This window comes from Notolepis coatsorum (assembly GCF_963971535.1).
Source record: "Notolepis coatsorum genome assembly, chromosome: 11".
Classification (NCBI taxonomy): Eukaryota; Metazoa; Chordata; class Actinopteri; order Aulopiformes; family Paralepididae; genus Notolepis; species Notolepis coatsorum.
Genome location: NC_140175.1, coordinates 31,188,002 through 31,210,558, shown reverse-complemented (window position 1 = coordinate 31,210,558; position 22,557 = coordinate 31,188,002). Strand labels below are relative to the sequence as shown.

General features: G+C 42.4%; 2 protein-coding genes across 3 annotated transcripts in view; both read left to right on the top strand.

The window, feature by feature from the left end:
* Positions 1 to 3,580, top strand: part of atp8b1 (ATPase phospholipid transporting 8B1) — a 66,320-nt gene extending 62,740 nt beyond the window's left edge. The window contains exon 31 of the mRNA XM_084325117.1: positions 438 to 3,580. Coding sequence (XP_084181243.1) covers positions 438 to 665 — 228 coding nt within the window. The 3' untranslated portion in view covers positions 666 to 3,580. The remainder of the gene's footprint in view (positions 1 to 437) is intronic.
* A 1,942-nt stretch (positions 3,581 to 5,522) lies between these two features.
* wdr7 (WD repeat domain 7) overlaps positions 5,523 to 22,557 on the top strand; it is a 344,639-nt gene continuing 327,604 nt past the window's right edge. The window contains exons 1-8 of one of the 2 annotated variants that reach the window (XM_084325435.1): positions 5,523 to 5,644; positions 13,429 to 13,600; positions 13,987 to 14,093; positions 16,658 to 16,736; positions 17,421 to 17,595; positions 19,014 to 19,090; positions 20,990 to 21,028; positions 21,684 to 21,803. In XM_084325435.1, the coding sequence (XP_084181561.1) occupies positions 13,442 to 13,600; positions 13,987 to 14,093; positions 16,658 to 16,736; positions 17,421 to 17,595; positions 19,014 to 19,090; positions 20,990 to 21,028; positions 21,684 to 21,803 (756 nt within the window). In that variant the 5' untranslated portion in view covers positions 5,523 to 5,644; positions 13,429 to 13,441. The remainder of the gene's footprint in view (positions 5,645 to 13,428; positions 13,601 to 13,986; positions 14,094 to 16,657; positions 16,737 to 17,420; positions 17,596 to 19,013; positions 19,091 to 20,989; positions 21,029 to 21,683; positions 21,804 to 22,557) is intronic. The other variant, XM_084325436.1, reaches the window with a different exon arrangement.

Below are 22,557 nucleotides of genomic sequence, written 5' to 3'. Positions count from 1 at the left end.
ATAAAAGAAAAAACTACCAAAACCCGAGATATCTCGCGTCTGGCAGCCAACGCATGGCGAATTAACCCGAGATATCTCGGGTCTGGCTATTAAAGAGTTAATAGTTACGCTGCTGGCAATATGACTTACTACTACCATAGTGTCTTTATACCTGTATCAATGTACATATTAATATTACAACTCTGTACATACATCTGACACCCAGTAGTACTAATTTATATATTTTATACCCAGTTTAATCACCTGTACATTGTATATTACTATTGCACTTTACTGTTACATTTTCACTCTGGTTGGATGCCAAACTTCTTTTCGTTGTACTGTACTTGTGCTGTATATTAAAAGTAAATATATATATACAATACATTTTAATCTAAACTAAATGCATGGAATTCACCGCGTCCAATACTTACCGTCTCTATCCCGTCACCCCTCAGGTCCAGAGGAACAGGAAAAAGTACGAGATGGAGGAAGAAGATAAAAAGAAGACGTCCGCGTTCCAGCGAGGCAGACGCTCACGCCGCTCGGCCTACGCCTTCTCTCACTCCCGCGGCTATGCCGACCTCATCCAGTCCGGCCGCAGTATCCGGCGGCGGCCGGTGGCCCGCGCAGGACCCCAGGACAGCATCCGCGAGGTTCCACAGAGAGAAGCGGAGAACATCTGACCCAAGCCAAAAGGAGGGAACCGAGCAGAACTGTAGAGCGGGGTCCGTTGTTTTAAAAAGGACCGCTTGGATTAACTTTAATACGCAAGTCATGTCTCCACTTTTTAAATGGCTGTGTAGGAATATGATCAAGCACTCATCAAATAGTGGCTGTCGGAGGCCTAGTCCTCTCAGGCCCCTGGGCAATACCCGCTCTATGCACAGACTTGATATACGACGAAAGCTTACCGAAGAACATCGGCGTTAACGGGGGTTTGATGTCATGCAATTGTTTTTGGGTGACAGTCAGACAATGTTGTTTAACTCAGGATTATTTTTTTAACCATTATTTTTAGTATGTTTTGTCTCCCCCTCCTGGTCTTTTGGGGTATGGTAGTGATGACTACTGGTTGCCCCTGTCTGTTATCAGGGTTGTTTCTTTCTGGCCATGCTGAGGACGCTTTTTACCTTCGGAGTGTAATTCCAATCTTCACCTTAATCCTAACCTTAAAGGACGACTCTGCCGTTTTTGATGTGTGGGACCTATGTGTCTGATAAATAATGACATGAGATTTGCACATAAAAAATGTTGGAGTTACCCTGAAGACATTATGCCACTTGGCAGTTTGGCCAGAAAGCCAAAGCCCAGTAGTATCAGTGGTCAGCCTGCTTAGTTGGAGCTGAGCAATAATGTTTAAAAGGAATATTGTGACATTTTGAATTTTAGTGCTGATTATATAGATTCATTTACGGAGCAATTTTAACGTAATCGGGGCAAGCCTTTTAAGCATTTTTTATTTTAATCAGGAATGCTAACGATGCCTTGCTAACTAGCTGCCGGGTTAACTGCCATGACAGAAACTTTTCCCTCCCGTTGTGAAAAGTGCCTACAAAATACGAACAACAAGAATTCTAAAATCCAAGATGTCAAAGAATTCCTTTAATGCTTTTATTTTCTTTGGAATAATAGTGGAATGTTACTATGCCAGGCCTCTGAACCTTTTTAGGAAGGTGGATCATGTTAAAAACTGTCTTTATTTAATATTATTGTGAATAGTTCTGGTTTATCTCCTGCCTTATCAGCTGTTCAAAGTGTACTTAACAGAAGGGTGTCATAATCGTGAATTTTGAGGGGTTTTCTCGCGAATTTCAGCTTTAATGTATATATAATATTTTCACAAGTTGTTACACCTATTTTTCTGTACCTCGTGTTTGTTATGGTGCTCTAAAGCATTACACTCCAAGGGAAGTATGGATTCTCTTTTTTGTTTTGTTTATAAATGTTTTAAGCAGAACCAGGTGTTTACAATGATCCCAAAGAAGCCCACTGTTTGTCTAGTTCTATAATGAGTCTAGAACCTGTTTTTAATGTTTCTTAGCCAAATGATACTCCTCCATTCTAGCTGTTAGTGTTTTCCTGCTGCTCCTGCTAGTGTTACTGCATGTTGTTAATATATATTTTTTTATTTTATTGTTGATTTGAATCGACCCACTCGTAGCAATTGTTAGTCTGATGCAAGCTACAATCCATCTTCTGTCATGTTATAGTGGTCAATGGGTGATTTGTCTGAATTTAACAAGAGGAATGGCAAACTGATCGATTATTGTTTTTGCTTACTTTGTTTTTAACTGAAAAATCGATAGTTTAACAAGGGGGGTGCATTGACTTATTTGTGCTTGGAAGAGAAATTCCATTGTTTTCATTCCCACTCAAACCACCCTCTGATTATGATTGGTATTCTTTAATTAAAGGAATTTTATAAACTATTGCCGCAATAAGTAAATAAAATCGGGCCCAGTACATTTACATAGAGTAGAAACAGGAATGACCAGTACTAGTGCGTTGCTGACTGTGGGAAGATTTTGCTCCCCATTGGGGGAGGGGGGAGGCATATTAATGTCACTCAGTTTATCACCATTCAAATCACCCCATGCGCAAATGTTTGGACCAATTGGACCATATTCACGCAGTGGCCATTTTGCTCTTATGTCATAGTCAGGTTGGCGATTTCCAACATGGAGCATGACGCAAGAGCAAAATGGCTGCTGGGTCAATGGGGCCTTGAGCCCCTCCCCCCTTTTGCCTTACCATACACAAAATGCCCTCTTACAGAAAGTATTTATTGATGTATTTTTCACACTTTAAAGCTTTTAGTTTATATCTGCTCAAAGGGACAGGGATATCCACCTCTTCCATTCAGCCCTTTTGTTTGTTGACCTCCCCCCACCCCCCAAACTACCTGTGCTTCTAGTCCTGACCTCATGATGACCCCATGCTCTCCAGTGGCTCCTCTGAAGGGTCAAAAGGAATGATGACATCAACGAGTGCGCGTACATGCACATTTATATTCCACCATCATTTGGGATACTCTCGTTTGTTTTTTGAGTTGGCAACTTGGTGCTTGTAAAAACATTACATATACAATAGCCAGGATAAGCTCATATCCAGACTACGGGGAACTCTTAATATGATAGCTGGAATATGCCAATGCTATAGCCAGGATACTGGGGAATGCCAAACACATTTGTCCCATTTACTGTTGGGTTATTTTCTTTCCTATGATAATATTCACAATATCTTGTTGACTTGTGTGTGTACTGGGATATATATTCCATATATAGTACTGTTACTTGATAAGCAACTGGTGAAGTCTGGGGCGTGGTATGTATTTATGTATGTACCAATGTCTGTCTTGCCCATGTCAAATGTTTGTTCTCATTACTAATATTGCTAACTAGCACGACTAACGGTTCTTTGCTAAAGCTATTACTGAAATCACTTGTTTTGCGTGGCATTGACAAGAGTACTGGTACTGGTTAACATGGTACTGAACAGTGGCCTTCATATCGCGTACCTTTTATAACCCGTGTTTTTAGAATAATGGTGTAAAAAATACATTGTAAAGATACTATAAATAAAGACTGATGAGACAGAATTTTGTTCCAGCTCTGTTGTTTAAAGGAAACATTATTCCTCCTAAGTTGCGACAGTTAGACTAGAGATTTATGGGCATGAATGCATGTATTCTACTGAAATAGACTATTCTCGTTGATGGGAGAGAGTTGCACAAGGGTAGCGTCTGTAGTTGTCTGGCGTAGTCATACCCATAGACATATAAAGGCAGGCATTAAAGCGTTCCGTCTTGAGACGGATTTCCGTCAATTTGATTATATTTATATAATATTTTGATTTATATAAAAAAATTATATATATATATATATATATATTTTTTTTTAATATAAAGTTTCCCAATAGGGATGTATCAGTAGTATTGGCAGTGGTAGTAGTCGTAATAGTAATCCAGTCTATTTATTTTTATTTTCTAAAAAATAAACTAGTTCAACACAGGTAAACACTTTTGCTTAATTTCTTTGATGGCTCAAATGTATGCTCTAGTCTAGTGTCTAGTCGATTTTGTGTTTTGAGCACAACGTTCATCATAGATCTAGCCTTTTAATTTTGCTCTCAAAGTGCACCAGATTGATGCATTTAACTTAAAAAAATAATAAAAATAAAAGTCAGGACAGTAGGCTCTACAAGTAGGCTCCCTTAAAACGCTAACGCTATTAAAAAAAAATACAGTGGAGGTTAAAATAAGAATATGACTTGGCCTGAAAAAAAGTTCAGTCAGGAGATTTTTTTTTTTGCTTTAATCCCTGTATAAAGGCTAGATGACTCACCCGCGCTGCTGGCCAATGGAGACCGACGTTGCCACATGGCGGCCATCTTGCCACAGGCAGCACACCCATAACATGAATGTCTATGGTGCATGTACTATTGAAATAACCATAGCTTGCTACATTTTCAACCGATTTTCAAACGGTTTGGTTTGTTATAAACGTCAGAGATATACTTATACTGCATAGGCTACTTATAATGAACTTTCATATGAAAATAATTTCAACATGTCCAAGCATCCTGAATCATATAGCTACGTTAATAAAGTTTGTAATAAACCAAACCATTTGTAAATCGGTTGAAAATTTAGCAAGCTATAGTTAATTCATCTTCTGGCCGCCTCAGACCCACTCCTATAATCCGAGCTCCGGGAGGGTCATCAAAGAGAAGTCGCCTATTCTCAGTCCTTGCCCCACAATGGTGGAATGAACTACCCACCCCAGTTAGGACAGGGGAAACCCGTCCAATCTTTCGCCGTCGACTAAAGACTCACTTCTTCAACCATTATCTGAAATAAAATGTAAATAAAAAATTTAAATCTAACCCTAACTAACCTTACTGTCATGCACTTGTCCTAATAAACTAACCTACACTGTAACACGCAACACTTTGATGAACATTGTTACTCAGCTGATAGAGTTGTGCCCTTCCTGATGACTTGTCGTACAGAACTTGTAAGTCGCTTTGGATAAAAGCGTCAGCTAAATTACTAAATGTAAATGTAATTCAATAGTACATGCACCATAGACATTCATGTTATGAGTGAGCGTGCTGCCTGTGACAAGATGGCCACCAGTGAACTACGCTGGAGACTCCACCTTGCATCATCTAGTTATATATATCTATGGTCATACCTCTATCGGATAGTCTAATTATTAGACTATATCTGGTTTCAGTGGCTCACACACCATCTACATTTTGTGTCAGCCAGATTAGGCTAGAATAGTAAATAGTAGGAAACGAACAATTCTGCTTACATGCTTCTGCTGCTGTTGTTGTTGTTGTTGTTGTTGTTGTTGTTGTTGTTGTTGTTCTATTTTTAATTTATATAGTATAATATAGAGCAAATATTATACTATTTCTATTTTTGGTACCACAACATTTGGTTGAATGCAAATAAACACGCGCTTTTATTGTGAAAACAGTGGACAGGATGGGGCGGGCGGATGACGCGTGATCAGCTGAGCAGAGCGAAGCTCCTTTCATAGATGTCATTTGGTTAAAAACAAGGGATAGTAGGAGTGTTTAAGCCATCACGGAGGATCAAATTAGTCCCCAAAGCTTACGAGAAGGGGATATGTTCCACTAGACTCCATTTCTGGTACGTAATTTCAGTCATTAGTATTATTATTTCTGGCAATTCTCGTTATATTAGCCCTCTTGCTAACCCGGAAGCCGCGACATTGCAGGTGCATAGTAGTAACCTGGAGCATCTTCTGATCTAGGCCAGCTGGAGCTAAACCGTTGTCAGCGATGATGATGATGGCAATATCACAGAATTATAAATATACATGTTTGTTGTCTAAATAAATACCTACCTACCTGTGTTGTCAGAAGCTGGCAGCACTAGCCCTGGCTCGTCACCGCTGACCAGTCATGGACCATGAAGCAGCTAACATTACAGTAACGTTATAACCCCATTGAGCTTGTTGGCAACACAACAGCAATACACTGCTGTTACTGTAGCTAGTGTTTCACCTGCAAACCCATGATGATTCTCTGGTGACACCTTCTGAACAGATGGCCCCCTTTTTAACGCACAAAAAGATAGACCAATAGTACTTTATCATCCACTACTAACCGGTTATATAATCCTACTGTGTTTATTTTCCATCATCATTCATGTAGCAGGGAATGTGATATTGTCCACCTGGGCCTGCCCTGCAACACCACAACTTTGGTGTTTGATAGATATAATATAATATGTGTGAATGCTTACTTGCTTTCTTTCTACATTGTTTCTGTGTGTGTGCATAATGATATAGATTTAGGATTCTTGACTAGTCTTCAGTCTCAATGGATGATAATGGATAACATGTCCAAAAATAAACTTTTTCATTCATTCATTCATTCATTCATTCATTCATTCATGATAACTAGCTGATTGAGTGGTTGCATTTCATACATCATTGTGATAACTGCAGGCTGGTGGCTACGCAGTTGGCTGAATGGTAACCGAGCAAAGGCTGTTAATTCAATATATTATTATGTTTGAATGTGTAGAGCAGTTTGAACATCAGGCTATATGATGAAAGTGTTATCTGAGCACTATTTGCAACCAGTAGGCCAAACGGAATTTTTTTTTGAATATATTTTTACAAGGTCTTTTGTGAATTAGGCTACAGTGGTACATCGACATCCAAAACCTTTTTATTTTAGCATTTATGAGGAAGTGAAGAAAAACTGTTGTAAAAACTGAATGGTTTGACTGCATCTCCCCTTTAAATCTAACTAATTTGTGGATCGCCTCAATTTAGAAAAGTGCAGCTAGCAATTTGAACATCAGGGCTCAAGTATATAGGCTTAGTAAGTACATACAGTTGGGCCAAACAAGCGTTATTTGCCGACCAAGGCCTCTCTCCTCTTTCCTGGGCTTCTCCTCTCCTAGCTCTCCCATCTATAAATGAGTGGGTGTATTTCAGATGCTGTGGGTTGGCATCGCACCCATAAGCCATAAGTCCACCATGTCACGATGCACTGCACCTATCCTACTGCTGCCCAAGCTGTTAGTTGTAAACTTGCCCAATAGAGGTTACTGAAGGGCTATGTTATCTGTAAGGAAGGATACCTGATGTATAGCAGGGACAGGGGGGGCGATATGGAAGAAATGAATATCACGATAATCATGAGGAATTCTCATCAATATGCTTATTATAACTGCTCAGATTTTAGAAATCACGTTATTTATTTTTTTTACTTTATATGAGCTCCGAACTGCAACATCCACACCCCCAGCTAGTCATTCACTTGGTCATCAGTTAGATGATCTAGGTCCTTAACATACTGTGTGTCCTTTTTTAATATTTATATTAACAAACCTAGTTAGCAGCATATAAGATATAGTCTAGTATCTAGCTTAGGTAGGCTTATGACCTCCTGGTCCTGCTTTTGTCTCTAGAGGTTTTTCCAAGGAGTAGGCCTGGTGATTAATAGTGCCTTTCATGAAACCCAAGGATGCTTTAGAAAGCCACAAAAAGGACCGCAGCCTCCGGGAGAGGGTGTTGTGGTGGTGGTGGAGGAGGAGGTCAGATGGGCACTGGGGGGTCAGTTCATGGAGGAATTTGTATGTAAGGAGTGGACAAGGATCTTATGAGATACAGGACTTGACTGGCAGCCAGTGGAGGAGGGTGGGGGTGGTGTGCTGCCAGGGCCCGGTGCAGATGAGAACCCTGGCAGCTGAGTTCTGCACTGCTAGATCATTAGTTACGCTGGGGACGCCGGGGACGCTGGGGACGCTGGGCACATGTCCCCACCACTGGTCTCTACCCATAGGTGTCATCTACACTGGGGACGTGCTCCCACTTCTTTTTTTAAAGTATAATATGTTAGAAAGTGCACAAAGAAAAGCAATACATGAGAATGCTTTGAGAAAGGTTTATTTGTGCAATAAGAGACCATGCTGAGTGTACAATGCAACGTAGATATAGAAGAAACTAGGGCTGACCCCTATTAGTCGATTAGTCGACTAATCGGTCGAAAGGAGCCATAGTCGACTAACTAACCTCTTAGTCGAATAGTAAAAAAAATAAAAATAAAAAAATGTATATATATATATATATAAAAGAATTGTATCATTCTTTCCAAAAGAAAAGAGGCCTAGAAGCGTGGCTAACGCTAATGGCATGCATATCAGAGGCTAACTGCCTACGAAAACAGGCACAGAGGCACTGAAAGAGGATTTCATAGAGCCATATGAAATCCGTTTTATTTTTTTCCAAATTCCATTTTATTTTTTTCCAAATTCCGTTTTTTCCGTTTTAATATTTCAGAATTCTGTATTTTGCTTTGTACGCTCATTTTACCATCAGAAATAGTGTCTAATAAGTGGGAATGAATAAATGTCCACAATTTAATAAGATATAACAGTCCATTTAATAGGGCTGTCTTAAATACTTCGAAGCTTCATTCATTTATTTCATTCGAATATGAAAATAAAATTCGATTAAAAAAAATAAAAAGGTATATATATTTTTGCAAAATCAACTCTGCCTCTCTTTGTTAACTACAACAAGCAATGCCGTTTGTTATTTAAGATGAGGTCGGACTCGGCACTGACAGATTTGTGTTCATTGTGCTGCTTTTATGAAGCCTCAAATGACTGCTTACAATATTTCATGAAAGCAAAGTGTTTTGTTTGTCTAAGATTTAAAAAGGTTTAAACTTTACAGCACTGACAAAGTTGAACAAAGTGCTGTACAAGTCCCACAACATAAAAAAAAAAAAAAAAGTAAAAAAAAAAAAAAAAAGTAAAAAAAAAAAAAGTAAAAATAAATTTTTTTAATAAATTTTTTTTTTTAGTTGATTCCATTTTTATTGCTCAATTCCGCGATTCCGTCCGCGATTCCGTGATCGCGGATTCCATATGGCTCTAGGATTTCACCCATCTAATGAACACACTAGACTAGACAAATATCAAGATGTATCCATCAGTGGACCAATTGCATGCTTTTGCAGAGGACAAGAAGCCTTCAGTCGACTCCTTCAGACATTAAGCACCCCCCACATTGGCCAATCATAGTCGACCATCCAAATCCTTAGTCGGGGACAGCCCTAGAAGAAACACATCCGTGTCCTTCACATATCTTGAGATGTGTTTATTGATATTGTCCTGAAGGTTGTGGTAATAGTCTGTAGCCTGTCGGTGTAAACCCTGTATGGATATACAGGTGTTTGTTGATATTGTCCAGAGGGTTGAGAGAATCCTGGCAGCGGAGTTCTGCACTGGAGCCTGTCCTGTGTGTTGCTGGGTACAACCCGACAGGACTCTATTACAGTAGTCAAGGCGGAAGGCGATGAAGGTGTTACGGGTCCCAAAGCTGTCGGGTACCGTTATAACAACACATTTTTGTTCAACGTCGTCGTCCCCTGAAACACATAGGAATTGTATCACAGAAGGAAGACACGAACCGTTCGCTTCACTTTCCAGACCTCCTCTCTTGGGAGTTTTATTACCAAATGTTTATCAAAACATCATATTATGCAAATCATACACATTTGCCCTACTGCACAAGTGTCAATGATTACCAAAACATCATTCAAATCATATACACACACATTTGCCCCACTGCATAAGTGTCTTTGTTTCAATGTCCATAGCTTCCAACATGCAACGTGTCTCTTTATGTAAACGACAGTGCAAGATCACACTTTTTTAAAGGAAGGAGAGAGAAAGAGGGGGTGAGAGAGAGTATGTGTGAGAGAGAGATTCCTTTGGGCATTTTTGCCACCTATATACAGTACTAATATAGTGTATACTACAACATAGTGCAATCAAATCAACTAGAAGTTACACTTCCCAAGTACCACTCGAAGTTACACTTCACAAATACCAATAGTTCAATGAGCACCGTAGATAAACATACTTTTACCTTACTACTTGTAGTAGTTTAAGACTGTTCTTAAACTTCATAGAGAATATTCATTAACTCAAAATATCAGCTAGGTTTACTAGTCCAGGATCAGTAACATCTATACTGGTACAACTCACTCTTTTGTTTATGTATGACTTATGTTTTTGTTTTTGTATGGGTGGTGGGTAAAAAAAAAATATATATGCATACATTTGTTTGTGTATGTACGTATGGATATGTGTAACTATGTATATTAGGTGTGTAACATGATTTGTGGAACTCCCTCTGGTGTTGTGGACGTGGTATTCACTGACCTTTGGGAAGTATTTTGACATGTACATGGGTACCTTAGTGGTGTAGTGTATCTTGTAGACCAGGCCCATTGCAAGTTGCCGTACTCTGTCATCTACTCTAAGCCATCCTAGGTTGTCAAAATGGGCAGGGGTGAGGTGGGTTCTAGGAGTAAGGTCAAGCAGTAGTCTGACTAGTTTGTTTTGTGATGTTTGTAATCTTGTTTTTAGTGCCTTTGAGGTGCTTTGGTACCATGAGGTGCAAGCATAGACTTCGTTGTACCCTTGAATGAGTGCTCCTGCTAGAGTCTTCAGGGTATTCTTGTTTACCAGAGAATCCGGTACAATAATCTAGTTTGTTGGTTGACTTTTTTGATCACATTGGATGCCATTTTGTCACAGGAAAGATTTGCCTCTAGGATGGAACCCAGGTATGTAATTTCATCTTTCCTTGTGACAATATTGTCACCCACTGTAACAGAGAAGCCGTTGGTCTTGCTGAGTTTGTTATTTGATCCGAAGAGAATGGACTCCGTTTTACCCAGGTGTAAATAGTTTGTTATCACCGAGCCAGGTGCAGATTCTGCTTTGTTCAACCTGTAACTTGTTCTTGTCAGAGACCAGCATGGCTGAGTCGTCCGTGAACAGGAACAAGTTGCAGTCACAATCTGATGACATGTCATTTGCATAAATTAGGAACAGTAACGGTCCTAGTATGCTTCCTTGTGGAACACCACAGCTCACTGGGAGCGGGGGGGGGGGGGGGGGGGTAGGGTACAGTTTACCTCTACCATCTGTTCTCTCCCCTCCAGGTAGGATTGCATCCAGCTCACTGATAAACTATTAAAACCAATTGCTTTTAGTTTGTCAATCAGAATGGAGTGATTGACAGTGTCGAAAGCCTTTTGGAGGTCCAGCATAACCATGCCGCAGTATTTGCCCGCGTCCACCTTTTGTTTGATGTGGTCGTTCAAATAGAGAAGGCATGTGTCAGTGAAGTGGGATGTTCTGAAGCCAGATTGGAATTCGTAGATTTGATTTATTTCCGTGAGGTTAGGGCTGGGCGATATAACGATAATTATCGTGATATATTTTAATAATCGATATGGGGGGAAAATATCTGTTTTTTTTTTTTTTTTCTTTTTTTTTTTTTGTGACCTGCAACAGGGCAGTTTTAAAACCAGAGACAGTGGACAGACTTGTCTTTCTTGCCTGCAACTTAAAGTAATTGCTTTGCTTGTCCAAATGACAATACTGACCAAATTGAGATTTATTTTTCTCTTGTCCATTTATTTAGTTTGCTTTCTAATTTAAAATACAGTTTGAAACAGTCTGTACACAGTAGGCTATGTGTGCTAGCAGAGCTAGTCTCCAGTCACGAGTCACGGTGCACATGTGCGATGGTTTGTCCACCAAAAAAGCGCCAAAAGATGGAAAAGAAACTAGCAGAGCCAGAACTGTTCAACTCCCCTGGAGCCACAGCCAGCAGAGAAGCCGGTTTACTTTCACTTTCAAACCAGCTGCAGCCTGAGAACTGGAGTGTGAGGGGCTGTAACACTAAAGATGGCGGCAACGACAAAGAATTGCTGCAAAATAAACATACCTCTGTTGTTTAAATTTTTTTTTTTTTTTTTTTTTTATACTTATAATAATATCGTATATAGAGTGATATGATATTGTTATCAATATCGTTTTCGCAATATCATTTTTGGCCATATCACCCAGCCCTACGTGAGGTACTTTTCGACCTGTTTGTAGAAAACACATGTTGATTGTAAGTAAGTAAGTAAGTAAGTAAGTAAGTAAAGTTTATTTGTATAGCACTTTTCACAGAGAGAACTGACAAAGTGCTTTACATACAGCAAAAAAAAAAAAAAAAAAAAAAAAAACCAAGAACCATTCAAGTGATAAGAAACGGAACAAAAACACAATGCATCTCAGAGAAAAAAACATTTGGAGGAGAAGCTCAAACATGACCCAAAAGCCTGTTTAAACAGTAATGTTTTTAGCTGATTTAAAAATAATTAATATCAAATTGTGCGTCACATTGTCCTTATGGCAGAGTGTAAAACAACGTTTCTTTCCTCAGTGTGGAAGAGAATGTCCCTTGGGTTTTCTCACTTCAGAGTTCTATGTAGACTATAATATAGTGAAACATAGGGCTGACCTTCGGATTTTTTTTGGAATTCTAAGCTTTGGGGCCGAGATGCGATTTTAATTCGAAGCTTCGAGATAAAAAAATAAAAGAGAAATTAAATACGTTTTTTTTTTATTTTTTTTTATGTTGTGGGACTTGTACAGCACTTTGTTCAACTTTGTCAGTGCTGTGAAGTTGAAACATTTTAAAACGAAACACTTTGCTTTCATGAAATAGTTGAGCCTTTATAAAAGCAGCGCAATGAACACAAATCTGTCAGTGCCGAGTCCGACCTCATCTTAAATAACAAACAGCATTGCTTGTTGTAATTAACAAAGAGGCAGAGTTGATTTTGCACACAAAAAAATAAGAAAAAATATCATATTTTTATTTTTTTATCGAATTTTATTTTCATATTCGAATCCCATGCCCATCGAACGGAGCTTTGAAGTATTTAAGACAGCCCTAGAAACCTGACATATATGTTGCTTACGATATGCCAATCAGTGTGTGTGTGCGGTTGTATAATGTTGTTAAAAGGTCAATTAGATGGAATGTTTCTCATCCGTGTGATGGAGTTGGACCTGCCCCAGCAACAACTGACCAGGCGGTAGATATAAATCAAGAGACGCTGCACAAAATAGATTTATTGAGAGACACAGCTCATAATAGATTTAGGTAGATGGACTGGTCAGATAAGTGCAGTCATTGGGGGCCAGGATTGATCACTACTCTTAATGTGCCAATAGCACCGTCTCAGTAACTAACCCTGGCAGTCCGGGACAGATGGACATGAATGGACTGCTTTGTTGCGCGCCGCCAGTCACCCCGGCCTTGTGGCGGAGGAGGGGATGAAGACGAGGACGGTGATGAAGACGAGGCCATCTCCGTGCAAAATCTTAAATCAAGTGTGACTGGCATCTCCTGGCCCATGGGCCGCATACGGATAGACGACGCGTTGTCCATCTCTCTCTATCCGTCTCTCTCTCTTCCCGTTACAACTCCATATCATGACAACAATCTGAACTTAACCCACCTCTCTCTCTCTCTCTCTCTCTCTCTCTCTCTCTCTCCCTCCCTCCCTCCCCCTTTCCTTCCCACCTTGCAGAAAGACCACCATAATGTCGGGGAACCAGCTGGTTTTACCCATAGTGCTCTGGGGCCGCACGGCTCCCACCCACTGCATCAGTAGCCTGTTGGTGATGGACGACTTCAGTACCATCATCACCGGCTGCCACGATGGACAGATCTGCCTGTGGGACATGACACCAGAGCTGGAGGTACAGTATGTTCATATAATGGGGCTGATCCAGTCGTCTATGTGGTCAATAGCCCTGGTGTACTATATCCCTTATATACCATGCCTCCTAACATGGTGGTTCTCAATCTCAACCTGTTATATTCATATAATTTAGCATTATTATATTATTTATTTTGATATAGATGCCCCTTCCTTTCCCTTTCTTGTGAAATCATGAGCCTTCCTATGATCCGTCAAGTTAAAATGCCTGAACAGGGGGAAATAAAAAAATGTGTTGGTGTAAAAGTTCAGATGTTTCATCTTTTTCGGGGTCATGAACTGAAAGGGTCGAGAACCCCTGTCTTAACAGTCCTCTGTGTCTCTGCTGTGAATTATGTGAGGGACACTGTTCTCCTCTCCCACCAGATCTGTCCCAGGGCCATGCTGTTTGGCCACACAGCCTCCATCACCTGCCTGGCTAAGGCCAGCGCCTGCACTGATAAACAGTATATAGTCAGCGCCTCTGAGAGCGGGTGAGTGTGCTTCTACGACGACCATACAGAGCATCTAACAGGGTTTCCCTGCGCGTTAAACCATCCGACGGACCTATCGACTAGAGTCCGACAGATTTATCGGCCTATTATGGATACAATAAGGATATCGGCCGATATGTTTGCAGATTTTCTTTTACATAACATAATGCAGAGAAAAATCCTTGGTCATTTAGAAATGTTGTCATCAGTTTGTCCAGCAGAGCGCTCTCCTAATCCATTGTCAGTCATAATACTCAGTCATTGTTTACATATAAACTCAGTCATGAATGATACTCAGCCAATGAACATATAAACTCAGTCATGATACTCAGGGCTGACCCCTATTAGTCGACTAATCGGTCGAAAGGAGCCGTAGTCGACTAGCCAACCTCTTAGTCAAATACAAAAAAATATATATATATATATTTTTATTTATTTTTTGTCGACCAATAGTCGACTAACGGCACATTTTGGCCAATCATAGTCGACCATCCAAATCCTTAGTCGGGGACAGCCCTAATACTCGGTCAATGTTTACAATACTCATAACAGACTCCGCAGCACTGTCTGCATGAATCTCATAACTAGCTTGAGTAGAGAATACATGGTTTAAAGGTAGTAGAGAGAGGACATCAGACGTTTTACCAGTGATCACGTGGATTTTCTTAAAAAATATACCTACATATACCTAAATATATCATTGGAAAAGATTAAGCTTTTTTAGATAATATAGAATAGAACATGCAATGCAAACAAGTTTGAGTCCAGCTCAAATATAACTCAGTTAATGTCTCACGCGGTCATGCTATCGACTGGTCCTGTCGCTCTGTTGTGACGAGGACATTCGAGGTTAATCAGACGCTCACCACCAGCGTGTTCTGTGGCTCGAGAGCTCCATCACGCCGGCAGCCCAAGAACCTCAGCCGGACGACATCACCCGGTGGAGTGCAGACCTCTAGCGCAGGGGTTCCCAAAGTCGGGGAGCCGCAGCGGGGGGGGGGGGGGGTGTCGCCAGATGACAATAAAATAAAAAATAACCCCCCCCCCAAAAAAAAGATGTCCAATTTTTCTTTTTATTTATGCAATCGGGCCACTGAACTTAGAAGCAGACCAGGCCAGTGTTTCTAGTTGCACCAGCGCAATGTCTTGTTGCTAATCATACATATACTAGCCTGTTTTTTAACAATAATTTGTGATGCCATCACAAACACTGGCATTTAAAGGGTAAAAATAAAAAAAAATCCTGCACCAGAATGCAGGAAATGAAGTAGTTTTTTTTTTTTTTTTCGTATTCATTTTTTTTTATTTATTGGTCTTTTTCCCCCTCCATTTTCCTCCGATTTTCTCCCATCCCAATGTTAGTCGTATGCCAATTCCCAGTCCCTTCCTGGTCGCTGCGCTTTACCCCCCACAGTCAGATCATTTGGGAGAGTGGAGGCTACCACGTGCTTCCTCCGACACACGTCCAGCCAATCACCGCTTCTTTTCACCTGGCAGCGCGGATTCTCATTGAGAGGGCGTAGCGTGTGGGAGGACCACACTATCCCCCTCACGTCCAATCCGCGCTTAGCAGGCGCCCCGACCGAACTGTAGGAGTCGCTGTTTACAACGACCCGGACCCACCCCGCCAGCTTCTCCCACCCTCTGATACAGCCAATTGTATCAGTGCAGACGGCCAGCCAAGCTGGTGACAACCCCGGAGCTGTGAGCTGGATTCGAACAGGCGAACCAAGCTCACAGCTCCGGGGCTGGTGACGAACGCAATCTCCGCTCGACCACCTAACCGCCCTGAAATGAAGTCTTTGTAACAAAAGAATTCCTTGTGGGGGACCCCCAGACCCCCTGCTTAAAAAGTTATATTAAGCTATATTTTGCACTATATTTCCTGGCCTGAATGATTTCCCCAGTCCGGCCCTGGTTAAAAGCCTCCAATGCTTATTAGTGTGTGTGCGTTTGAATGTTTGCATGTTTCAACCATACATTTCCATTTAATAAAATAAAAAATAATAATATATTAAATTTTTTTTAACCTCCTATAATAGTGGGGGTCGCGGCTCTCTGACACCATTATTTGGGGGTCGCGGCCTGAAAAGTTTGGGAACCCCTGCTCTAGCGAACTGAACACAATATTCCCTCAATTCCCTCAATTCCCACAATAAACCTCCTCCAAGTTGGGCCTACTACAGTTGAAATGAGTTGGGGAAATAACATTGCTTCCACAGCCATCGCTCAGAGCTAGTTGTATGATCATAAGAATCTTCAACTCTCCATAAATGTAACCCTGCACTGAAGAACCATATTACTGTGTTTTGAATAGAAAATCACTTTCAAGTTTTGTTTTATTTGTCACGTATAAAGTACATTACAGTGACATGCTTGGTTCTGTATGAGCCCCCCGAGAATGTGTGAAAATTCTTCATCTGTACAATTCACTGTACAGATGCACTTTGCTGGCACTATTACCACAGAAGCCTCTTTTTAGAAGTCAGGGAAAACTATGTCTTATCTCCACTAATATCTTCGGGGGCTAATTCCTGCTCTGTTTTTTCCTCTTCTCTTTCCAGGGAGATGTGTATGTGGGATGTGAATGACGGCCGCTGTATTGAGTTCACTAAACTGGCCTGTGCCCACACTGGCATCCAGGTGAGGTGGCCTACAGCAGGCCTACGATGAGTTTATTTCCCTTTTTAAGGGGGAACTATTTTACTATTTCTTTCACTATTTTGGCACTTTTACACAATTCCTGTGAGTCTATGGAACACCTGTAAGGTTTATAAAAAAAAAAAAAAAAAAAAAAAAAAAAAAAAACATTGTTTTGTATTTCTAATCAAGTACTCAAATACAGCATTTTTCTACCTCAAGATCTTAAGCCGTTTTGAGGCTGGGCTCCAACCACTGTGTGGCCTGGTTCCAACTGCCACATCAACTGCCACATTATTATGCAGCTGAGAAATCTCTGACATCACAGATATGCACATTTTCAGATGACTCAAGTTCAGTGAGGGTGAATATTGTGAGAGGAGAATTGAAAGAATGCGCCAATATGAAAATTGGAGACATAGATCCTATTAATATAAGTCCACATAGCTAGGAAATAATGCTAAACACTGAAAAAGGCCATTTATAAGATGGTTCCCCTTTAAGGTCTATTTTATCTCCTCTTCTTCCTTATTTGATCTGTTATTTTTCTATCATTGTGAATGACGTGTAATTTGATGATCCTTATGAAATACAGTTTGAACTCCCTAACCTTGAATGGCTCCTGGAGTACAGTAGCTGTGTAGTAATCTCCAAACTCTTGTCTCTCTCTCTCTTCCCCCTTCCCAGTTCTACCAGTTTACCATCGGTACGGAGCGGGAGGGTCGTCTGCTGTGTAACGGTCATTACCCAGAAATCCTTGTGGTGGATGCCACCAGCCTGGAGGTCCTCTACTCACTGGTTTCAAAGATCTCCCCTGATTGGATCAGCTCCATGAGCATCATCAGATCACACCGCACACAAGGTACAACACACATCCTCACAACACACATCCTCACAACACACATCCTCACAACACACATCCTCACAACACACATCCTTACAACACGCATCCTCACAACACACATCCTCACAACACACATCCTCACAACACACATCCTCACAACACACACATCCTCACAACACACATCCTCACAACACACATCCTCACAACACACATCCTCACAACACACATCCTCACAACACATCCTCACAACACACATCCTCACAACACACATCCTCACAACACATCCTCACAACACACATCCTCACAACACACATCCTCACAACACATCCTCACAACACACATCCTCACAACACACATCCTCACAACACGCATCCTCACAACACACATCCTCACAACACACACATCCTCACAACACACATCCTCACAACACGCATCCTCACAACACACATCCTCACCACACACATCCTCACAACACGCATCCTCACAACACGCATCCTCACAACACACATCCTCACCACACACATCCTCACCACACGCATCCTCACAACACGCATCCTCACAACACGCATCCTCACAACACACATCCTCACAACACACATCCTCACAACACACATCCTTACAACACGCATCCTCACAACACACATCCTCACAACACACATCCTCACAACACACATCCTCACAACACACATCCTTACAACACACACATCCTTGCGACACGCAGGATGGATGGACAGATGATGGGGCAGGCAGATAGAGGGGAGGATGGATGGACAGATGGATAAGGCAGGCAGAAAGGGGGGAGGGTGGATGGACAGATGATAGGGCAGGCAGATAGAGGGGAGGATGGATGGACAGATGGATAAGGCAGGCAGAAAGGGGGGAGGGTGGATGGACAGATGATAGGGCAGGCAGATAGAGGGGAGGATGGATGGACAGATGGATAAGGCAGGCAGAAAGGGGGGAGGATGGATGGACAGATGACAGGGCAGGCAGAAAGGGGGGAGGATGGATGGACAGATGGATAGGGCAGGCAGAAAGGGGGGAGGGTGGATGGACCGATGATAGGGCAGGCAGAAAGGGGGGAGGATGGATGGACAGATGATAGGGCAGGCAGAAAGGGGGGAGGGTGGATGGACAGATGGATAGGGCAGGCAGAAAGGGGGGAGGGTGGATGGACAGATGATAGGGCAGGCAGAAAGGGGGGAGGGTGGATGGACAGATGATAGGGCAGGCAGAAAGAGTGATCAATGACTTACTTTTCATGCTGACCTGCACTGATTTGGCTGTCTCTGTTTCTCTTTCTCTATTTCTCGTATATCTCTGTATCTGTCTCTCTCTCTCTCTCTCTCTCTCCTCTCGCTCTCTCTGACTCTCTCTCTGTCTCTCTCTGTCTCTCTCTCTCTCTCTCTCTCTCTCTCTCTCTCTCTCTCTCTCAGAGGACACAGTAGTAGCAGTCTCAGTGACTGGCATACTGAAGGTGTGGATCATCACTGCTGAGGTCAGCAGAATGCAGGTACAGTATTCTTTACACCACGGAGAGAACTCGATACCCTGTTCTCCGTCTTCCAACATGGCTTCCTGTAAACATAGCAACCTTTGGTTTGTACATGGGCATGGCAATGGAATGGCTATATGAGAAATATATCCAACCCTTTATTTATTCTTGGGAAAAAAATAAATAAAAAGGCAATTGAGGTTTCCCACATTTGCATCGCCATCGAGATTACAGGCACATTTAATACAGATAAAAAAAAACACAAAGTAAAAAATAAGGCAAAGGCAATTAGAGACTGAATAAATAGTACAAAAACACAGATGCAAAAAAGAGACTGAAGCAGGATAGTGGGGAATTGATTTCTTGCAAGAGTTGATCATTCTAGGAAGCTGCGGCATTAAAATAAAAGGCTTCCCAAGCTCTGTCTGCACCGTGGGGACCTTAGCCTCAGTCTGCACTGTGGGGACCTTAGGCTCAGTCTGCACTGTGGGGACCTTCAGATCAGTCTGCACTGTGGGGACCTTAGGCTCAGTCTGCACCGTGGGGACCTTCAGATCAGTCTGCACTGTGGGGCCCTTCAGATCAGTCTGCACCGTGAGGACCTTCAGATCAGTCTGCACTGTGGGGACCTTCAGATCAGTCTGCACCGTGGGGACCTTCAGATCAGTCTGCACCGTGGGGACCTTCAGATCAGTCTGCACCGTGGGGACCTTCAGATCAGTCTGCACTGTGGGGGCCTTCAGATCAGTCTGCACTGTGGGGGCCTTCAGATCAGTCTGCACCGTGGGGACCTTCAGATCAGTCTGCACCGTGGGGACCTTCAGATCAGTCTGCACCGTGGGGACCTTCAGATCAGTCTGCACCGTGAGGACCTTCAGATCAGTCTGCACCGTGGGGGCCTTCAGATCAGTCTGCACCTTGGGGACCTTCAGATCAGTCTGCACCGTGGGGGCCTTCAGATCAGTCTGCACCTTGGGGACCTTCAGATCAGTCTGCACTGTGGGGGCCTTCAGATCAGTCTGCACCGTGGGGGCCTTCAGATCAGTCTGCACCGTGGGGACCTTCAGATCAGTCTGCACCGTGGGGACCTTAGGCTCTGTCTGCACCGTGGGGACCTTCAGATCAGTCTGCACCGTGGGGACCTTCAGATCAGTCTGCACCGTGGGGACCTTAGGGCCAGCGTCCACTTGGCGCATATTTCTGACCGCACGCATCTGTTTTCAATGTATTCCAATGGGGAGGGAGCGCATGCGGCCGCCTCTAGGAAGTGCGCTGCCGTCGGCTTCTTTTCTCAGCTTTTTTGTGCGGACGAAAGTTGAAACTTTCTCAACTTTCAGAGCGATGCGCTGGGCTCATTTTCAGACAACCAATCACAGCCATTCATCTACCACTCTGTTTGTAACCTGACACCGGAGCTGCCTGCCTGTCTGGCTGTCTCCCACAGACCATTGAGATTCGCGACAAAACTAATAATAATAACTACACGAATACACTACTAAAAAGCTAATAAAAAGCAAAGGGCGAACTGTGGTGTCAGGCAATAACTATATATATAATTAATATACAATAAAGTTATTCAAATATGCTATAATATGTGCAAAACCGCGGCATGGCTGTAGATTTGTTTCTGTTATCTACAAGATGCGCTTCAAGCCAGCTCTGCCGGCGCACTCCCAGCATGTTTCACGGAGAAATATGCGCTAGGTGGACGCGGGCCCTTAGGCTCCGTCTGCACCGTGGGGACCTTCAGATCAGTCTGCACTGTGGGGACCTTAGGCATCAGCCAGTCATTTGAGTGTGTCAGATAGGGTCCATAGTTCCAATCTAACAACACTGATATACTACAGTAAGTGGTAATTTCCCAGCAATGGCCTTAAAGATAAACGGATACCAATGTTTATTCCCCCTCTCTGCCAGACACCTCCTCCAGCCCACTTCATCATACAGGATGCAGTGGTGAGTACCATCTCCATCACCAGTAAGGACGGGTAGAACAACAGCGTTGACCCTCTTTCTGCTAATCGTTGGGAAAAGCTGGTTCTGTTCCTGTACAAGAAGACAATTTCCTGCCGTGATTTAGTAGTAGTAGTAGTAGTAGTAGTAGTAGTAGTAGTTTATTTTTTCAGTCATCATCTCACACAATACAATATACACCATCATTTATCAATATTTGATTTTTACAGTGACTGAAAAGGTACAGACTGAAGCATAGTGCTTATATCTGCCTGTCCTATATTCTTACCAAAGAAATACAAACATTTAGACTTTATTTACTGGCAAGATTGTCTATGTAAAGATAGTTGTATTCTGTAACTCTTTTGATGTCGGACCCACTCACAATTGATGTATGCAAATCATTGTAAACAATATCTCTAGCCCTAGTGAGAACATCATGAACAAAAACATAATAATATGAACAAGTCACAGTGGAACAGTAACATCATGCTTTTCCAGATGGCATTTTATTTTGAAAGTAGTTACCAATGGTTACAGGCAGCCATATGGGAAGAAGGCGAACTACACAAACATTCCGCGCATGTCTGTTTATCGCGCGTTTGTGTGTCTTAATCCCTGTGTGTGTGTGTGTGTGTGTGTGCGTGTCTCCCTCCAGGACCTGGACCCAGTGTTTGAGGAGGAGTCTAAGCCCATCTACTGCCAGGGCTGTCAGAGCATCTCCTTCTGCACCTTCACCCAGAGCAGCCTGCTGGTCGTCTGCTCCAAGTACTGGAGGGTGAGACACGTTACTAACCAGTAGTGTTATAAGTACTAAGTACTGGAGGGTAAGACACGTTACTAACTAGTAGTGTTATAAGTACTGGAGGGTGATACACATTACTAACTTGTAGTGTTACAAGTACTGGGGGGTAAGACATTACTAACTAGTAGTGTACTGGAGGGTAAGACCGAGGCCAGATTAAGAACGCACAGTGGTGTTTTTATGTCAATTTAAAAAAAAAAAAAAAAAAAAAAAAAAGCTGGATCCGTAACATTGTCCAACCAATCCTCCTGGTTTTCATGTTCAAGCACCGCCGGCGGCGGGCTGTCATCATTGCGGTCTGCCTCAGAGTCGGAGTCATTCGTGTTGGTGTTGGGGCTGGGCTGTGGAGATGTGGCGGGCGTATACGAACAGGTGGCAGCCACTGGTGGTGGTGGGCCGGCTGAACTAGAGGCTGCCGCTGCCTCTTCTCTGTCACTAGCATCAATAATAATAACGCTAGCATTCTCGTCCTCTCTGCCCGCGGCGCCTGGCTCAGCCTCTTTAACGTTGCTGCTACTACTAGTGCTAGCCAGGGGGCTATCCTCCTCCTTACCTGACGGGGTGAAAAAAGTAGAGATAGTCTGTATGCTTTGCCGAAGTAACGCGCTCTTTCTGTCCCTTTCCTGTTTAGATTTTAACTTAGCAGCTCTGCTTTCCCACCGTTTAACTTTTTTATCCATGTTTTTTGAGTCTCATATGATCATACAGTACTACTCGAGTCTTAGCC